The sequence below is a fragment of the Echeneis naucrates genome, chromosome 5 (genome assembly GCF_900963305.1).
Source record: "Echeneis naucrates chromosome 5, fEcheNa1.1, whole genome shotgun sequence".
NCBI lineage: Eukaryota > Metazoa > Chordata > Actinopteri > Carangiformes > Echeneidae > Echeneis > Echeneis naucrates.
This window is the reverse complement of record NC_042515.1, coordinates 17,381,568-17,397,538: the sequence shown is the minus strand read 5'-3', so window position 1 is coordinate 17,397,538 and position 15,971 is coordinate 17,381,568. Positions and strand designations below refer to the sequence as shown.

General features: G+C 40.7%; 1 protein-coding gene across 1 annotated transcript in view; it reads right to left on the bottom strand.

The window, feature by feature from the left end:
• The window catches only part of loxl2a (lysyl oxidase-like 2a), a 29,104-nt gene extending 14,959 nt beyond the window's left edge, over positions 1-14,145 (bottom strand). The window contains exons 1-4 of the mRNA XM_029502110.1: positions 14,061-14,145; positions 11,850-12,163; positions 9,282-9,457; positions 1,743-1,951 (exon numbers count right to left, since the gene is read on the bottom strand). Coding sequence (XP_029357970.1) covers positions 1,743-1,951; positions 9,282-9,457; positions 11,850-12,132 — 668 coding nt within the window. The 5' untranslated portion in view covers positions 12,133-12,163; positions 14,061-14,145. The remainder of the gene's footprint in view (positions 1-1,742; positions 1,952-9,281; positions 9,458-11,849; positions 12,164-14,060) is intronic.
• Positions 14,146-15,971: the final 1,826 nt, after the last annotated feature.

Here is a 15,971-nt window from a genome sequence, read left to right as displayed (position 1 = left end):
AGAAAGCAGCAAGGCCAAACAATCTTGAAAGATTTATGGGACCAGATTCGGCAAATGTAGTGAAGCTCCAATTTAGAAAAAACACAAGAAACTTGTGCGACAAAAAATGGTCCAGACTCCTAGCAACAAACTTTCACCCTGCTCTATGTTCCCTACAGATAATATCCAACTAGGCCAGTGAGCAGTGATAGCTAACATGTCTTTGGTGTCATCAGGTGGGAACCTCCTTTCACCGGTGTTTCGTCTAGTTAGGCCCACAACACCTCCAGAAGGCTAGACCGTGAACACTGGCGTCCCAGAGTCACCCCCTAATGCCAGCCATCACCACTCCTCACACAAAGACAACTATCTCAAACAGCACCACTGTCAACTACTCTGACCTCTCACCAACTGCACCAGTGAAAGCGGGGTGGGGATACAGACCCTGGTTCAGGTAGGGGGCATGAAAGTAGAGAGGGTGCAGGAGGTGGAGGCAATACAAGCTAGACTAGCAGATTCAGCAACTAAACTCACCTGAACAATCCTATATTCAAATAAAATCAACACACCAACACAGGCCAACTCAGCTGGACTAACCGCATGGTGTCAAAGAGGCTCAAACAGGCCACACCCTCCACTTAAAGACACTTCCTCTTCCTGGATTTCTTCCTCAAAGTATTGGTCTGTGAAATTTGTACAAATCCCAAATTTGACAGAGGGCTTGTAATTTTGTCTGTAATGGGTATGATTAGTAAATAGAAATGTCTTTTGTTAAAGAACAGGATTGTTAGCACTATAAGATTAACAGTAAATCAGATGAAATTGAGTCACCCATTTTTCTTTCACACTGAAAGAAAGATGTGATAACCCAAACTTCAAGACCTTCACACTGACGTAAAGCATGAGTGAATAAATATATTCCTGCTGTGTGTCTGGTCTTTGCTTGACTGAGGCTGGACTGGGAAGGTTGACAAAAAGGTTAATACTGTCTGGATGTGCAAAATGAATGCTAAGATATGAATACATAGTGCAAACACAACACAATATGCTCTTGAAGCCTGAACCATTTAAGCAAGAACATATTATTCTCTTTCATGCTGTCGCCAGTGGATGTCTGACATAATTATTTTTGCATCTGCTTTGTTTTGAACTTCATCTCCTATTTTAGCAGATAAAATATGTTTGAGACAAAGTGTTCTTGGAAGTAGCTGGCTTCTTGTTAGACTTCATACTGACCTCAGCTTGATATTCAAGAAAGGAAAAACGTTTTCGCACATACTCAGGGGGAAACAATTAGATGTTCCCAAAAGGGCCACTGCTTCGTAGCGAATTGCATTGGCCATTCCCTAGCAAGCCCTGTCCTTCATCCTCTAAGACCTCCTAAATAAGTTTTCAACAATCTCCAAGCCCAAGTCTGTTTAATCTCAGTGTGCAAAGTGGATAAAGGGTTGACTGATGACTACTGTAAACAGTCTTGGTTATGTAATGTTTCCCAAAATCAATCTGGTGTGGCTCAAAATGTATAAATAGATTTAGGCCTACAGCAAATAGAGATAGCATTTTAACACATTAAAGTGTTTATATGATAAAGGAATGTGTGGTGTACCTCAGATGATAACATCATGTTATCACACTGTACCAATTCAGTGTTATGCAACTCTACTACTCTATATTCCCACAACCTGAGCTGCAATTAACGCAGCTAAATGTTTATGCATTTGGCCGTATCGTATTTAAAACAACTTTTGGGTGTGATGACTCACTTGTAAGGTCGGGCATTGAAGCGCTTCTCCCCGGGGAAGCCGTACATGCCACAGATGACCCTGGTGTTCATCTCTGTCCACTCCTCACTACAGATCTGTCTCCACTTGCCCCCGTCTTTCACCTCCAGAAAGCCCTCAGTGATGGGAATCCTTTTCCTGTGAGAATACGTGGCCCTGATCCTCACATCCTCCACTTGTACATTAAAACCCTGAAAAAAAGAGCGAAGAAAATGTGTCATTGCTACACTGCAGATAATTCATAAACATTTAGCCTCTTAAAGTAAACTTTGGGCCATCTGTCCATTTTTTTTTTCTTTCACTCATTACATTTGATGATGGCGTTACTCAACAGATGGAATAAATAGTTTAGTGGTTTTGTTTAAAAATGTCTCTAGAATTATTGCAATGGAATTTGCTGCACACATCCATGCCCCCAACAGAATGAAAGAGACGCCTTTGGTGAAAACATGATTCGTCAACAAGCACCATCATCAAATCAATCAAATCAGCCTCAGTTGTATTTTGCGTGTTGTACTAATCAGCAGACTTTAGCATGCTGCCGTGCTCAGTGGAGGTGATGAACATCACAGCTGCACGGCATTAGCACGTCTCATTCAAAGCACTGCTTTGGAGAGCTTTACGCTCCAGGCAAAGACGCTTGAGAAATGTACAGTTGTGTTTATTTATTAAGTGAGTAATTTATGTATTTATATTATAAATATCATACATATTGTGGTTCATAATTCTGAGTGAAATGAAGTGAAGTTTGTCCTTAAATATTGTTAATGTTTAACACAGTTCGACAGCACAGCTCGCTCATATGCTTTAAAATTAAGGTTAAAATATGAAGATGAAACCTTTGTTTTAACTTGTTAAGTGTTAGCCCGAGCAGGTCTGATGAATGTCTGGAATTTTCTCCGACATCACTGTTGCGTCTTTAGAGTTTAGATTGGTGATTTAGGGGCCCATAGGGAGTTGGGGAACAGCATACATCACAGCAGAGATCTGTCAAATCCAGCTTACATTTACATTGTTTTAGCTTTCCCTGCCAAAAAACCTCAAACGGAAACAACTGACGTTTCATTTGGAGTCACATAACTAATGAATGAGTTTTCAGTATTTACAGATAAAATGAAATGAGTCTTTGTCAATGTTTCACTGTTGCAACACTAAGCCAAGAAGGTGAATGAATCATTAGAACACAATTAAAGAGTCATCTTTTCTTTAAGGGAAAGGACTTTTCAACTTCTATCTTCAGTGCGTGATAAGAAAAAAATGATATAAGAAATGATAAAAGAAAGTCATCTTTAAAAAAAGAGGGAAGCTGAGCGGCTGACAGGGTTCTGGCTGCGACAGGTTGTCTGCGGGTGGTCCACAGTCTACTATAGAGGGTTTTGAAACCAGTTGGTCAAGTGAAAGGTCACCAACCACAGTTAGCATCATGTCCTGGAGACCCCTAAATCAGGAAGGAGTGGTAACCTTTGACCTCCAGGAGTTTAGGGGAAAACAGCTACATAATAAAAATTTTTTGCCCGAGCGATGTGCTGCCGTTCTTGGCTGGTGTGAATTTACACTGCGGCTGGCAAAGAGAGCCGAAACTCTGCGCTGCTTTGGGGTATGCAAATGCTGAGCTCAGTCATTTTGACACAGCCAGCTTCTTAACTCTAAAAAATAAGGAACCCACATTCAGGGAATATCTTCCAAAAATATTAAATGCTTGCCCTGAGGGTGGTTTCCTGAAATGGCGTCAGCCTTGAGGAATGTTCAAAGCTTCAGGGGCTCCAAACTCAGTCAGGACTAAGTCGGTCTGTTTCTGCAGTGACCCCAGCCCTCCCACTGACTGCAGCGGTTAGAGTGGGTAAAATCCAGTCTTTCATAAAGAGATTCCTGCTGTGCAGAGCATGACAGTGTGTTTTCCGTTGGTGCTGGGAGGTGTGGATACGTGATCATGATCAGGGATCCTGTACTCTTAATGATTTACTTTCTGTGAGTATGCTTATTATGGGATGGACTTCACAAAGCCAATTGAAAACATGTAACAACAAAAAGAAGGCTATTGAAAATATATGTTCACTTGATAAAAAGCATGAAATGATGTGGAGAAACCAGAGTGCCAAAACGAAGCCACGTGTGAAGGTTAAAAATGCGGATGAGGTGAGTATGTAATGGAGGACTGAGGAGGGTCTGACAGCTGTTGCATTTGGCTCAGAGAGAGGAAACTAGCTGTCTCTATGTGTGAGACTAAAGAAAAGAGGACGGATACCCTCAGCTGGGATCAGTCCAGGTGCCCCCCCCACCCAAGCTTTGACCAGCAGACATAAACTCAGCAAAATCCTGTTTGGTTTGTGAGGAAATGTAGAAACATGACTGCTGCAGTGCACAGAAAACCATCACATTATATGATGATAAATCTGCGATATCTCATGATATCACTATGGAAAAACTAGACTTCTCAGTGGGATGAAGTTCACAAAATTTTGGGGAAAATGTTTTTTTTAGCTTTGTTGCCCAGAGTTAGATGAGATTGATACCATTTTATGCCTATGTGATAAACATGAGATTAGAGCTAGCTGATGGTTTGGTTTGTATAATTTGTCTTAGCATAAAAATTGGTTTTCACAAATAAGATGACAATAGTAAGATTTCAAGGAATTGGACCATAGAACCTGTTTCCAGTCTTGATGCTAACGTGAGCTAAATGGCTGCTGGTGGTAACCTCACAACCACACGTCGGTATTAGACATACAGTGCAGGCCAAATGTTTGGACCCGCCTTCTCATTCAAGTGAATAGGAAAGTGTGTCCAAACTTTTGGCCTGTACTGTATAATTACATTTTCAACAAAAAAGTGAATGAGGTAATTCATCAAAATACGTGGGTAGTGCAATGTACGATGCAAGGATGTAAACCCATTAGTGCTGAGTGCAGACTTTTCATCCAGGTTATTTTGAGGTTAAATCCAGAGTGGAGATTTCTACAAACAAGTTGCCTCATCTTCCAGTGACTCCATGACTGTCATTCTGTAGTGATTCATTCATCCTGTGGGTTTTTTCCAGAATACCATTTCCCTTTCAAATATAGGCCCACATTCTTGTTGCGGCGCCTGAGTTAAAAAAAAAAACACAAAAAAAAATTCTTCATTTAGCTCTATTTAGAACAAGTAAGCGTTGGCAATTGCTGAACTATTTTCAACTGGAGACCAGACTAGTTTTTCCTGACCAGGAACCTTCATAATCTAGATGTGTGAACATGAGATTTTGGTCTAGCCAGCGTCTGACTAATGCTTCCACTACTGTGCATTTCTTCCATCTTACTCAGCTTTCCAGCACCACTGCACGTTTACCTAAACGTGCCCCACATAACTCCACCCACACATCCTCAACCCCCCCGCCCACCTTACAAAACAAGGCAAGGATGAATGTTAATCACACCACGTTTTAGATGAAAGCAAAAAGAACCGCGATGCTCTATGAAATGACTTTCACATATGCCCCCCCCCTCTTTCTCCCTCAATGGCCCCCAGTCTGACTTCACTAAAGAAGTGTGTGTGTGTGTGTGTGTGTGTGTGTGTGTGTGTGTGTGTGTGTGTGGTCAGTAGTTGTGTGCTTTGCATCTGGAATATCCATTAGTGTGCTGCTCTCATCATGGCAATGAACAAGAACATTGCTACAGGTGTGCTCATGCACGTACACATCTCAAGCAAATGAAACAAACCGTTCATCAGTTTGGGAAAAACACGTTTCTTGAGTTAAATCGCACCTCTGTCCTTTAAAAATGTAGGCAAGAGAGGGTAAAGGCTGGAATCAAGAGAAAACAGCAAAGCACACTGTACAAAAATGTAACTACCAGAACTTCAAAAACTCTCAAAATCTTTCAACTATATCATTTAATCTGCACAAACACTGAAATGAAAAAGGGCAGTATACGTGTATAATCCCACAGGTCACAAATGTTCCTGTCAAATGCCAGTTTCCAGCTTCTTTGAACCTTATTGAGGCTGTGTGTTTGACTGATAGCCAAAACACTGAACACATAACTTCCCATTAAATCATTTCCACACAGTATTTGTAGGTATTCAGCACACAATATATAATCAATGAAATTACAATGATCATCAGAGGTAAAAAAAAAAAATAAATCAGCAGATTCTGATACCTTTGGCCAGAACCTGGCTAAATATTTCTTGTTGTTTGGCTAAGCTAAACCAACCCTGGTTGTAGTTTCATATGACATTGATCCTATATAACTCTGATTCAACACTACAGGAATATAGTAGGTGATCCAAGCACATCCACTGAGCCAGACCAGTATGTAAATAGTAAATGAGAAAATGCGTGAATAATAACAGTTGGGTCTTTAGACACTGTGGAGTCAAGAGGAGAGCTGCAACCACATTGGGATTCAGCTGTTGAACATGTGGTGGATCTGTCGGCTACTCCAGAAACTGCATTCAGCCTCCTGACATGCATCAACCTTTTCTCCCTTCGATCATTCTCCTCCTACTCCTTCTACAAGGCTTTTGCATACAAATCCCACTGTGGCTCAAGTTTCCTTTTGTTGTATAGCTCAGAATGCACAGAGCTGAAATTCTTGCAAGGTGACACCATCACTCCTTGAGAAGAAGTGCAGCCTTTGCCCTGCAAAGATCAACAACTGGCTTCTGACGTGCTTGTGTTGCTTCAAGTGTTCAAGTGAAGTAGACTGCAGCTGCTTTTGGTGCAGAATTTTTCTCTCATGCCTTCAGGAGAAAGACTGCTGCCCAAACCGTTTTTTGCGTGGGGTTCAACAAGACCATTGACAATTCCTTATTTTCTTTCCCTTATTACTTTTTTAACAAATAAAAATTAGCATTGGGAGATATTGAAGTTGAACTTCCCAATGGAAACCATTTCTGCAGGGACAACTCATTATGCAACAATTACACAAGTAACTCAGCAATGCATACTTCTTGAAAAACACACGCACATAAAATCCTGAAGTAACTACTCCATTTGCAATCTTTACTTTTATCCTTAAACGACATATCGTGCTCTCTCATAAACATCTAACATATACAGACTGAGATTTCATAAATATCTGAATGATCCTGTAAGCACAGATGACACGTGTTGTGTCCAATTCCCACGTGAACAACATCTGAACACGACTGACTCAGCGCCACTAACTGATGACAAACAAACTTTCCTGCCAATGCACGGTTTGCTGACAAATCTAAGCCGCTGCCCCCCGACTGACTAGAAGGCCTTTTCCAACAAATGATCATGAATAAGGCAAAAGTTGACAAAGGCACTAGGCATTATAGTTTAAATGGATTTGGGAGAATTTGATGTTGGAATATTTAACATCGCTTTTATGATTTTGTTTTAGTATTCCATAACCAGCCGGGGAAGGCTGTAATGGTAGAGCTGGCAGGAATCTGCAGAGGTCAGATGAGTAATAGACAATATTAAAGACATTATTTAGTGGAAGTAGCACTTATGAGGGTCAGAGCTTTCACGGCAGCTCTGACAGGAGCTTGAACTAAAAGACATAAAATAACAATTCCAACAAAATGAATTTGATATTTCGCTGATTTATGTCTTGAGGACAACAAATCTCAGATATCTTGAAGTCAACATGTGCAACTTGTTCCACTGGAATCTGTTATTTTCCATTAATGAGAGACTGATGTTCTCAGCAGACTATCATTTGTGGTCAACACTGATCGTGCCAAACTGCGCTGCTATTATGTTATATTCACTTATTCCCATACCGTGCAGAGCTAGGGTTAGGGTTAGGGTCATGATGTCATGATGTCACGAAAGCAAAATATTTACTTTGTAGCAATTTTTCAACCTAAAGACTTTGCCTTAAATACTTTGACTGTAAAACTATTACCTAATAAAATAAATATCTGATAATACAAATTCATATTCAATACATATTCAGATTCTAAACTTAAATCACATCAAAGCAATCAGACACATCACTGATGATGCGTAGGGCACCTCAAGGCGGGTGAAACATTTTGAAAGTTTGAGGTTATTCATAAGCAGTGTAGATACTGATTGTGTAGTGCATTAATGGTTAGGATGTTTCTTTCCAGATTGAACACAGAATCCCAGTTCATGCTGTGAATAAACCAATTGAAGGACCGGTGCTGCCCATTCCTGACGTCAGCTCAAGCATGGTCAAAGAGGTGTATGACTTTGGCCAGACTCAGGAAATATTTACAGGGTGTGGGGCTGAACTGCAGTAACACCCTAGAGACCTTAAATACACAAGACACATAGGGAACAAGAGGGTGCTGCTTGTGTACTAGACCTTCAAAAACAGGAACATCGTGCCTGCGTTTCATTACTCCATAATTAAATATTTCAATTACTCCCTTCTTTTTTTCCTCCATTCCCATGACTCAGCAACGCATGTGAAATATAATCACAGATTCAGACATCTTGTCAAACATGCTGTTTGATAATAATCTGGTAAAAAAAAAAAAAAAAAGATAGTAACTGCTCTGGCTGTTGTAGTGAGAAGTGTAACAGTGCCAAATCTAGCTTTCCATTATTTATTTATAGACAGACTCAAAATATGGATGCAGCAACAAAGTGTCAGAGCGCTGTCTTCTAAGCTGCCAAAGAATTCAGGCTGGTTTTAATTAGGAAATGTTCTGTGGAAGTTAGTTAGTTGTACTCAGACAAGCTGAAGGAATGTCCCTATCTTCTTCTCTCCCTCCTTCCAGTCACATTCACAAACCCACACTGACTTTCCATCCGGTACAGAGGCGTTCTGTGCTGCCAGACAGGATGGTCTTCCCCCCTCTCTGAGTCATCGCCAAAATTTCCCAGGCTGAGGAATGGGGGCCTGCTGAGGACCAGGATAGACAGACTATAGGAGCCTGACAAACTCATTAGTGCAATTGGTGGAGTGGATAGCTGACTAGGTGATTATTGCACTGGTTTAATATTATAGCAGAAGTGACTACCTGCATGGAAGAACTGATGTCTGGTTTTGTCCAGATGTACTGATTTATTCTCCATTTGGCCATTTTTAACTTACTTGTTGTATCCATTTCATCATACAGATTACAAATAGCTATTCGGAAAATCTTATGTTGTACTTATGAGAGAGGTTTACCCATCACTTAAGAACAGATTCCACACATATTAGCTCATATGTAGAGATGAACACTTACTAAATATTAAAACCTACAAACTGTCCAGCGCAACTTGTCAAGTTAGTTTCGGTAAGAATAGCAGCGTTAGGTTCCTTTTAGATTAAGTGAGATCTGGGTGTATCAGAGGTCAGGGGATGTGGTTAATACACCTGGACTGACACTTGATTAAAATGTTTTTAATAATGATATCAATTTCACTTTCATTCAGAAAAATCACAGCAGAGACCTATTTTTATGAAACAGTTCGGGGATCAAGTGAGCCCACCCTGGAGTTAAATGACTGTGATTTTGGGTGTGTATATGAACCTACTTGTTGTAGGAGAACTGCATATGTGAGTGCGATTGTCTACACATTTCTAAGTGAGCTGCTCCATGTGAACCTACTTCTTCACTGTTGGCCTGGTTCCGGATGAACTTGAAGCCTGGAATGCGCTTCTGGTTGCACACCACCCCGACATCCTCTGAATGTTTGCAGTCAGACACTCCGAATCCATTAGAGTCACACTGAGCCAGGCTCTTCTCCCCGCCAGTGCAGTGAACATTGTCTAGCCAGATACGGCCTGGATCGGAAAGAGGCAAGAATATGAGTGAATGAACACATTCTCTGATGCATATGAAGCCTGTGTGGTAGAAAACATGCCTCTGTTTTCAGGTTGTTTTTGCTAATCTTTAAATCTCCAATTTATTAACTGTATGGAGTTGTTTGTTGTGACTTAAATATTTTTGGATCCTGGACTGTCTCCTTAGACATTAGCAAAAATGTGATGGGGGATTTGGCTCATTTTATAGACTGAATGTTAGATTATTTTGAAGAAATTACTCACAGCCATAAGTACATGGGTACATGAGTACATGTTTACTGTCTGCAACTTCGATCATCATTTCGCTGTCTTGGCCCGCAGGTATCAGTTGGGGAAGATTTTTGTTCAAATGTATGCTTAATACATAACTAAAATAAAATGTGACAAGCTACAATTTTAGGATTTATTATTTGATCACACAGGTAAGACACTCAATTCCCAGCAGCTGGAATATTAGCAGATTCTTCATCGCACCTTGACAACCTGAGCTGTGTGTCACCCCCTATTAACATCTATTTCAGGATTTCCACTCTGGTAAAGTCACAGACAAAAAACTTACTCATGTGGAGATGTGTGTATGGTCTCCCGTTTAACCTGATGCATTTTTCTCAGCTAATAGTTGCCCAATAAATTATGTCACGGGTGAAGCACATCATCTGCTGTCCAGCTGGCTGTTCTTAGTCAGCCAGCTGAGGAAAACCACATAACTGTGGCGATGGAAACAACAGACAGACTGCTCATCATCTAGACAGCCTCAACATGTTGCCGAGGAACATCCTGATCATACCAGGAAAGTGACTGCATGCTATATGGTCACGTAGCCTCGTCCTGGCAGCGCACGATTACCTCTGGAACGTTTCTTTAAAAATAAGAGGGACGTTTTCTGGTGCTGAAATACAGCAGAGAGTCCAAGTGAGAACCAGAACGTTCTCAATAAAACTCTCTACATACAAACATTCGGCATTGCCAGTTGTGATAAATCTGGATCGCTGTGCTTAAACCATCATTTGTAGGTCTTATGGGACTATCATTTCACAAGCTGGTGCAGAAAGCAGGCAGCATTGCGTGCAGGGAGCCATTAATTTTCAAATTAAACTTTCAAATTAAGCTTTTACTGGCACGAAGTCACATGAAGTCAACCTCAAAGCCTAAATTCAAATTCAAAGTCATGACAAACAGTGTTTTGAAAAATATTGGAATCAAATGGATGTTGTGATGTGATATAGATTAAATTTGCTAATGACGGCTGAGTAACGGCAACTGCAGATCTAATTCAAAACTGTCTCCATCCAAAAAAGATGTGCTCATACTTGTGCAGTTTTGTCTTCAATTAAAGGCATTTGGCGGTTTGTCTCACAAGCACTCATGATGACGGAGAATGTCCTTGATCACTTTTATAGCCATGTGTCTCCAACAACAAGTAAACAGATTAAGTAGTTCCCACTCATACACACAGCTTAAAATACCTACTTTTAAAAATGTTTATCTATCAAACTAAACTAAACAATGGAAAGGAGAAACCCTACTAGTGGTAAAATAACCCTTAATGTTTTCCACCTTAAAAATGCATTTTACTCATAAAGTGTTTTTTTTAGCAGACCTACAGAAGCTGTACAATTACATAACTAGATAAACAGTCTATTGCTCTGGCAACTGCAGACAGTAACCACAGCATGCATACATATAACTAGTTGTTAATTGCTTCTCATAAAACTGTGTCTGTCCGTAACAATAAAGAAATGAAGTGTATGATTTCCCAAATATGATTCTTTTTTGATGCTGTAATGATGAAGGGCTTTGCTTTGGGAAGCAGATAACTGAGGTAATTACTTTTCTTCTGTAGTGTATGAATGGACGTGTCTGACCCAGTTGGAAAACATGTGTGTCTTTAACAAGGGACACTGTTTTAATTAAAAGCTACCGGCTTACCTTCGCCACTGGAAGCCAGCAGCCCCTGCATTTAGAGAGTTGGGGGGGTCTCATTTGGGTTTTTCTTTATTTTATTTTCTTTATTTTTTTTTACAGGTAACAAGGAATTTATGCAGAATGATGCAGAAAAAGGAGACGAGATTTTGTCTGCTCATGTTTGTTTTACATGCCCAGTGTTTCCAGTCTCCACCCCCACCTTCTTCTCACACTCTGAACTCATTTGCGCCTCTGAGGTTTCCTCTGATGAGGAAACCAGTGGCTGATGTGTTAGCAGCCAGGTGGGGGAATATGTATCTCATTCAAGCATTTCCATGGACTATATGAAACTCTACCTGTTTTTGAATGTGCCTGGCTGGCTGTGAGCAACGCCCAGTGAAATGTCAAAGCTTTTGATTGAATCATAAGATAAACAACAGATACTTCTCCACGCTATTTTCCTTACCTTCTCCTTGTCCATACTTGGCTGAGGGTAACCAAGACTCTGCATCCACAAAGCCGAGCTCTCTGCACACCACTTGGGCAGCGTAGATGGAGAAGTCATCATCACACACGGTCCCCCACTCTCCATTGTAGAATACCTCCACCCGGCCCTCATAGTGTTTCCTCTTGTCGCCAGCCAGACGGAGCTGTATTGCCGAGGTGCCAGGTTCTGACTGGGCTTTGCACAGCACCCACATGCACAGCAAAGCCAGCAGAAAGTAATGGAAGGCAAATGGACGAAGCATGATGTTGGAAGAGGGAGGAAAAGATGCAGGTCTAGGATAAAATGAGAAAAAGGATTTTTAGCATCAGAATCACAAACTACTCCAAAGTGAACAATGCTTTGATGCATTTTTATTCATTCAATGACTTTGATCATTTTAGATAATATGGGATTTAAAGGTATCTTTTACTTAATCTGAAGAGTTAAATTAGGGCTGAAGGTCATCTGAAGACAGGAAGAGGCAGAGAGTAATTTGTGGTGTGTGGTAGTTTTCTCCATAATTTGGGCCAGTGAGCAGTTTCAGTATCAAATCTTTTGCAGTTGAAGTTTGGTTTGGCTGTCACAGGGCTACCAGAGACCCAACTCTGGCCTCTGCGAAACCACAAGTATAAGTTCCAGAAAGACTGACAGAACTCACCTCAGCTTCACATTATAGTGAGCAAACAGTGAAAATACAATTCACTGCCCATGAGGCGCAAAAGAAGCAGAATCTGGGTGTGGTTTTTGGTGAGAGTGAAGGTGGAGTTGCTGAGACAAGTCTCTCTGACAGCCTGATGGAGAGCAAATGTAGGCTCCTGCAGTCTGGGTGCTGCCCCACTCATTTATCTACTGATCTGAGCCTGGAGGCCGCGCAACTGAAGCTCATAAGGAAAGTTGACTCCACTCCGTCATTTCATGGTAAACCATGAAAGTGTCAATGGAGGGACCAGAAGCCCCCAGGGAGGAATGTTCCTGGAGTTTAAGGAGGGAAGGAAGCTAGTGAAAGTAAGACCTCCACGTCTTTAGTGGAATTAAGGAGGAGGGGGGGTCGCTTTCCAAGCTGACATCATAGTAACAGCCAAACAAACTCAGAGCAAACAGCCTTGAAGCAATGCCCCTGGAGTACACACAACAAAGTGTCACTTCTGAGTCCCAGAGTGAGACATCTGCTTTCCTGTTAGAGCAACAAGCTCACAAGGATCGGACAGGAGTTGAATCTGTCCTTTTAATATTCAGTGTGCCTGTTGACAGAGCAGCTAATACAACACCAAAAGGGAAAGAGTCAGCAATATGCATCTTTTAAGTGAGTTCAGAGTACACTAAGACTGAGTGAACAAACATCAGTCCAATCAGCATGTGTCCACTCCATCTATTCTTTTATCGAAAATGAACTCTTAGCACTTGAATATCTGTTATATATGATCTAGATAATCCTTTTTACAGAACCGCTGGAGACACGCCCACTTCCTAAATAGCAATGTTTGCGGTTCACACTTGAGCCAGGCTCAGAAAACTGACTTATAGCTGTTTAAACATGTTTTTTGGAATGATTTGAAACATGCAAGTCTTGCATTAGAACAACAAGTTTAAACAATAAGTGAAAGTTGCTGGCAGTGAAAGGAACTAAGGACTATCAAGTCAACAGGAAAATCCAAAATCCCACACTCCAAATTTATTGCTTTTTCAAAGCTGGAGCTTTTGTACAATCTATTGTTCCTTTGTGAGAGACATAAATCATATGGCTGTTAGGGCCTGGGCCAGCTCAGCCCCAGATCCTCAGAGTAACAAGAGACAGAGCTCATGTCTTCTGATGGAAACGCACTCATATAATTATAACATGTTCCAGTTTCCTCTGGGGTTATTCTTTATATATATTGACAGAGCAGCTCGCAGAACATGATGTGATTAAAACAATTGTTGTTGGTTAATCTTCACAGGGAACTATGGGGTGTAAAAAAACCCTCAAACATACAAACAAAAAAAATACACTTTTTCATGCGAATATAAATGTGGGCTGCACCAACTTTCTGCTGCAAAAAAAGAGAGATAAAAACAAAAGACAATAAGAAAAGTTAGAGCCGCTCTGCTAACTCCAAAGGTTTCACACGCTCGTGCACGCGCACGACAACTTCCTATCAGCGGTGAACGCGCGCCTGAGAGCAGCTCAGAGAAGAGGGAACTCGCACTTACTGTGATGGGCGAAGAACAGCCGGAGCTGGAGCTTTCCAAAGCTGCTGGACAGGACGAGCCGAGCAGCGGCGGGTCTTTGTCCCGTCAGCACTGTCCTGGCCGTTTTCTCTGCGCCCCTCACCGCCGGGACAGCCAATCAGCGGCCGCCTCAGCATCCTAAACCCGCCCCCTCGGGCCCCAGTCACCAGGGTTACACAAACACTTTGGCAGGAGCTGGAAGGATCCTGGACGTGGATCTGTGCATTATGAAACTCCTTTATGTAAAAAAGAAAAAAAAAATTATATGTAACAAAGTCCTCTGCCAGCATAGAGAGGTTTTTCACTCAAGATGAATACCAAGCCAGAGGGAAGTCAACAGTTTACGGTCAGAAATGATACTTTATCTAAGAGGTGAACTTTTATCCAAATTAGAGATATATTTTCTTGTTTAGTCATAATATCCTGTCCTGAAGCCACATCCCAAAACTTCTCTGTTCACTTTATAAATCCAACCGGGAATTGTTGTGAACAGCACCAGAAGTGAAGTTGGGATTATTGGGACATCTGGATTGTATCTTTAAAGTATCTGTAAAGGATTGTGGAGGCCCCTAATGCCTTCACTAACCTGTTCATCCCGACAGTTGGCAATCACTTCCATGAAAAAACAGCAAAGTTAAGTCCACGTAGTCTCTCGTGCAAAAATGCAATGAATGATGGACAAAGGAAAGAGTGGCTGATAAAAATATGAACCAAACCAAGAACAGTATTTTCTTGAGACCATGTTGATCAAGCTAGTGAAAAAACTGCAGTGAATAGTTTTCATAAAGCTAAATATAAATATATATAGCCAGTTCTTCACTCATACTTTGGGTATGAGCGGAAAACACAAGTTTAATCTCAGGAGGAAAATAGTCCAGATTGTATCTGCTGTATCTTTTACGCACCAGGGTGAATCTCAGGGACGCCTAGTTGGCGCTGAGAAGACTGAGCCTGGATGTAACAACCACATGATTAAATTGACACAACTTCAGAATTTACAAACGTGACTAAACATACATGACTTTTAAAGAAATTACGAAATTTAGCTCAAATATAGTTTTCTTTCAAATTACTGCCTACATTTCAATAAGTGTGTTTCTTTCCAATTACCATCGACACATCACAATCCCAACTGCTGTCAGATAAAGTGCTTTTTGGTTTTTTTTTTTTTACATCATAGTTTCTTCTAATTTTCAGATTATTGTAAACCAGGAGCCAGAGTGAACGCACACAAACCTGTTTGACCTTGCCGTTACCTCTCAGTATTTAAGCACAGCATTAAAGCAGATTTGAATTCAACTTTAGACAACGTGCCACATCCTTAATTACAAACAACATTATTTTACATGAAAAATATCTTAAATATTGTAATTCTAGCATAAGGAAACTATCACAATCAGACTAAAGCATTCGGTGAACAAGACTGCTTTAAACAGGTTTGTGTGTTTTACAAAGGCAGTAATGATTTAATGAAGATGAGCATTTGTTCTGTCTGAGTGAGCATCATTAAGTTACATAAAAAAAAAAAAACAAACAAAAAAAAAAAAACACAGGAAGCAAGATGAATCCACTGCAGACTGTTCTCTTGTTGAACCTGTACAGCAGAGGATGAAGCTAACAATACTAAGTAAGAAAGTTTTACTTGTCTCTTGTTTTTGCCACGTTCTACCAAAATATGATGTATAGTTGTGTTTTAGCCCAGAGGAAGAACTGCAGTCAAGTTTCAACAGAACAGGGAATGTTAAGACGGAACAAATACACATCTGCAAATATGATGTTGACCAGTGTCTCAGTTAGTAACTGAAGGAAATTCATTTTTCATTCATTTTTTCAGCCTACAGCATACAAATGTAATAAAGTTATTTTCATTTTTCAGTTAAATATCATAACTTA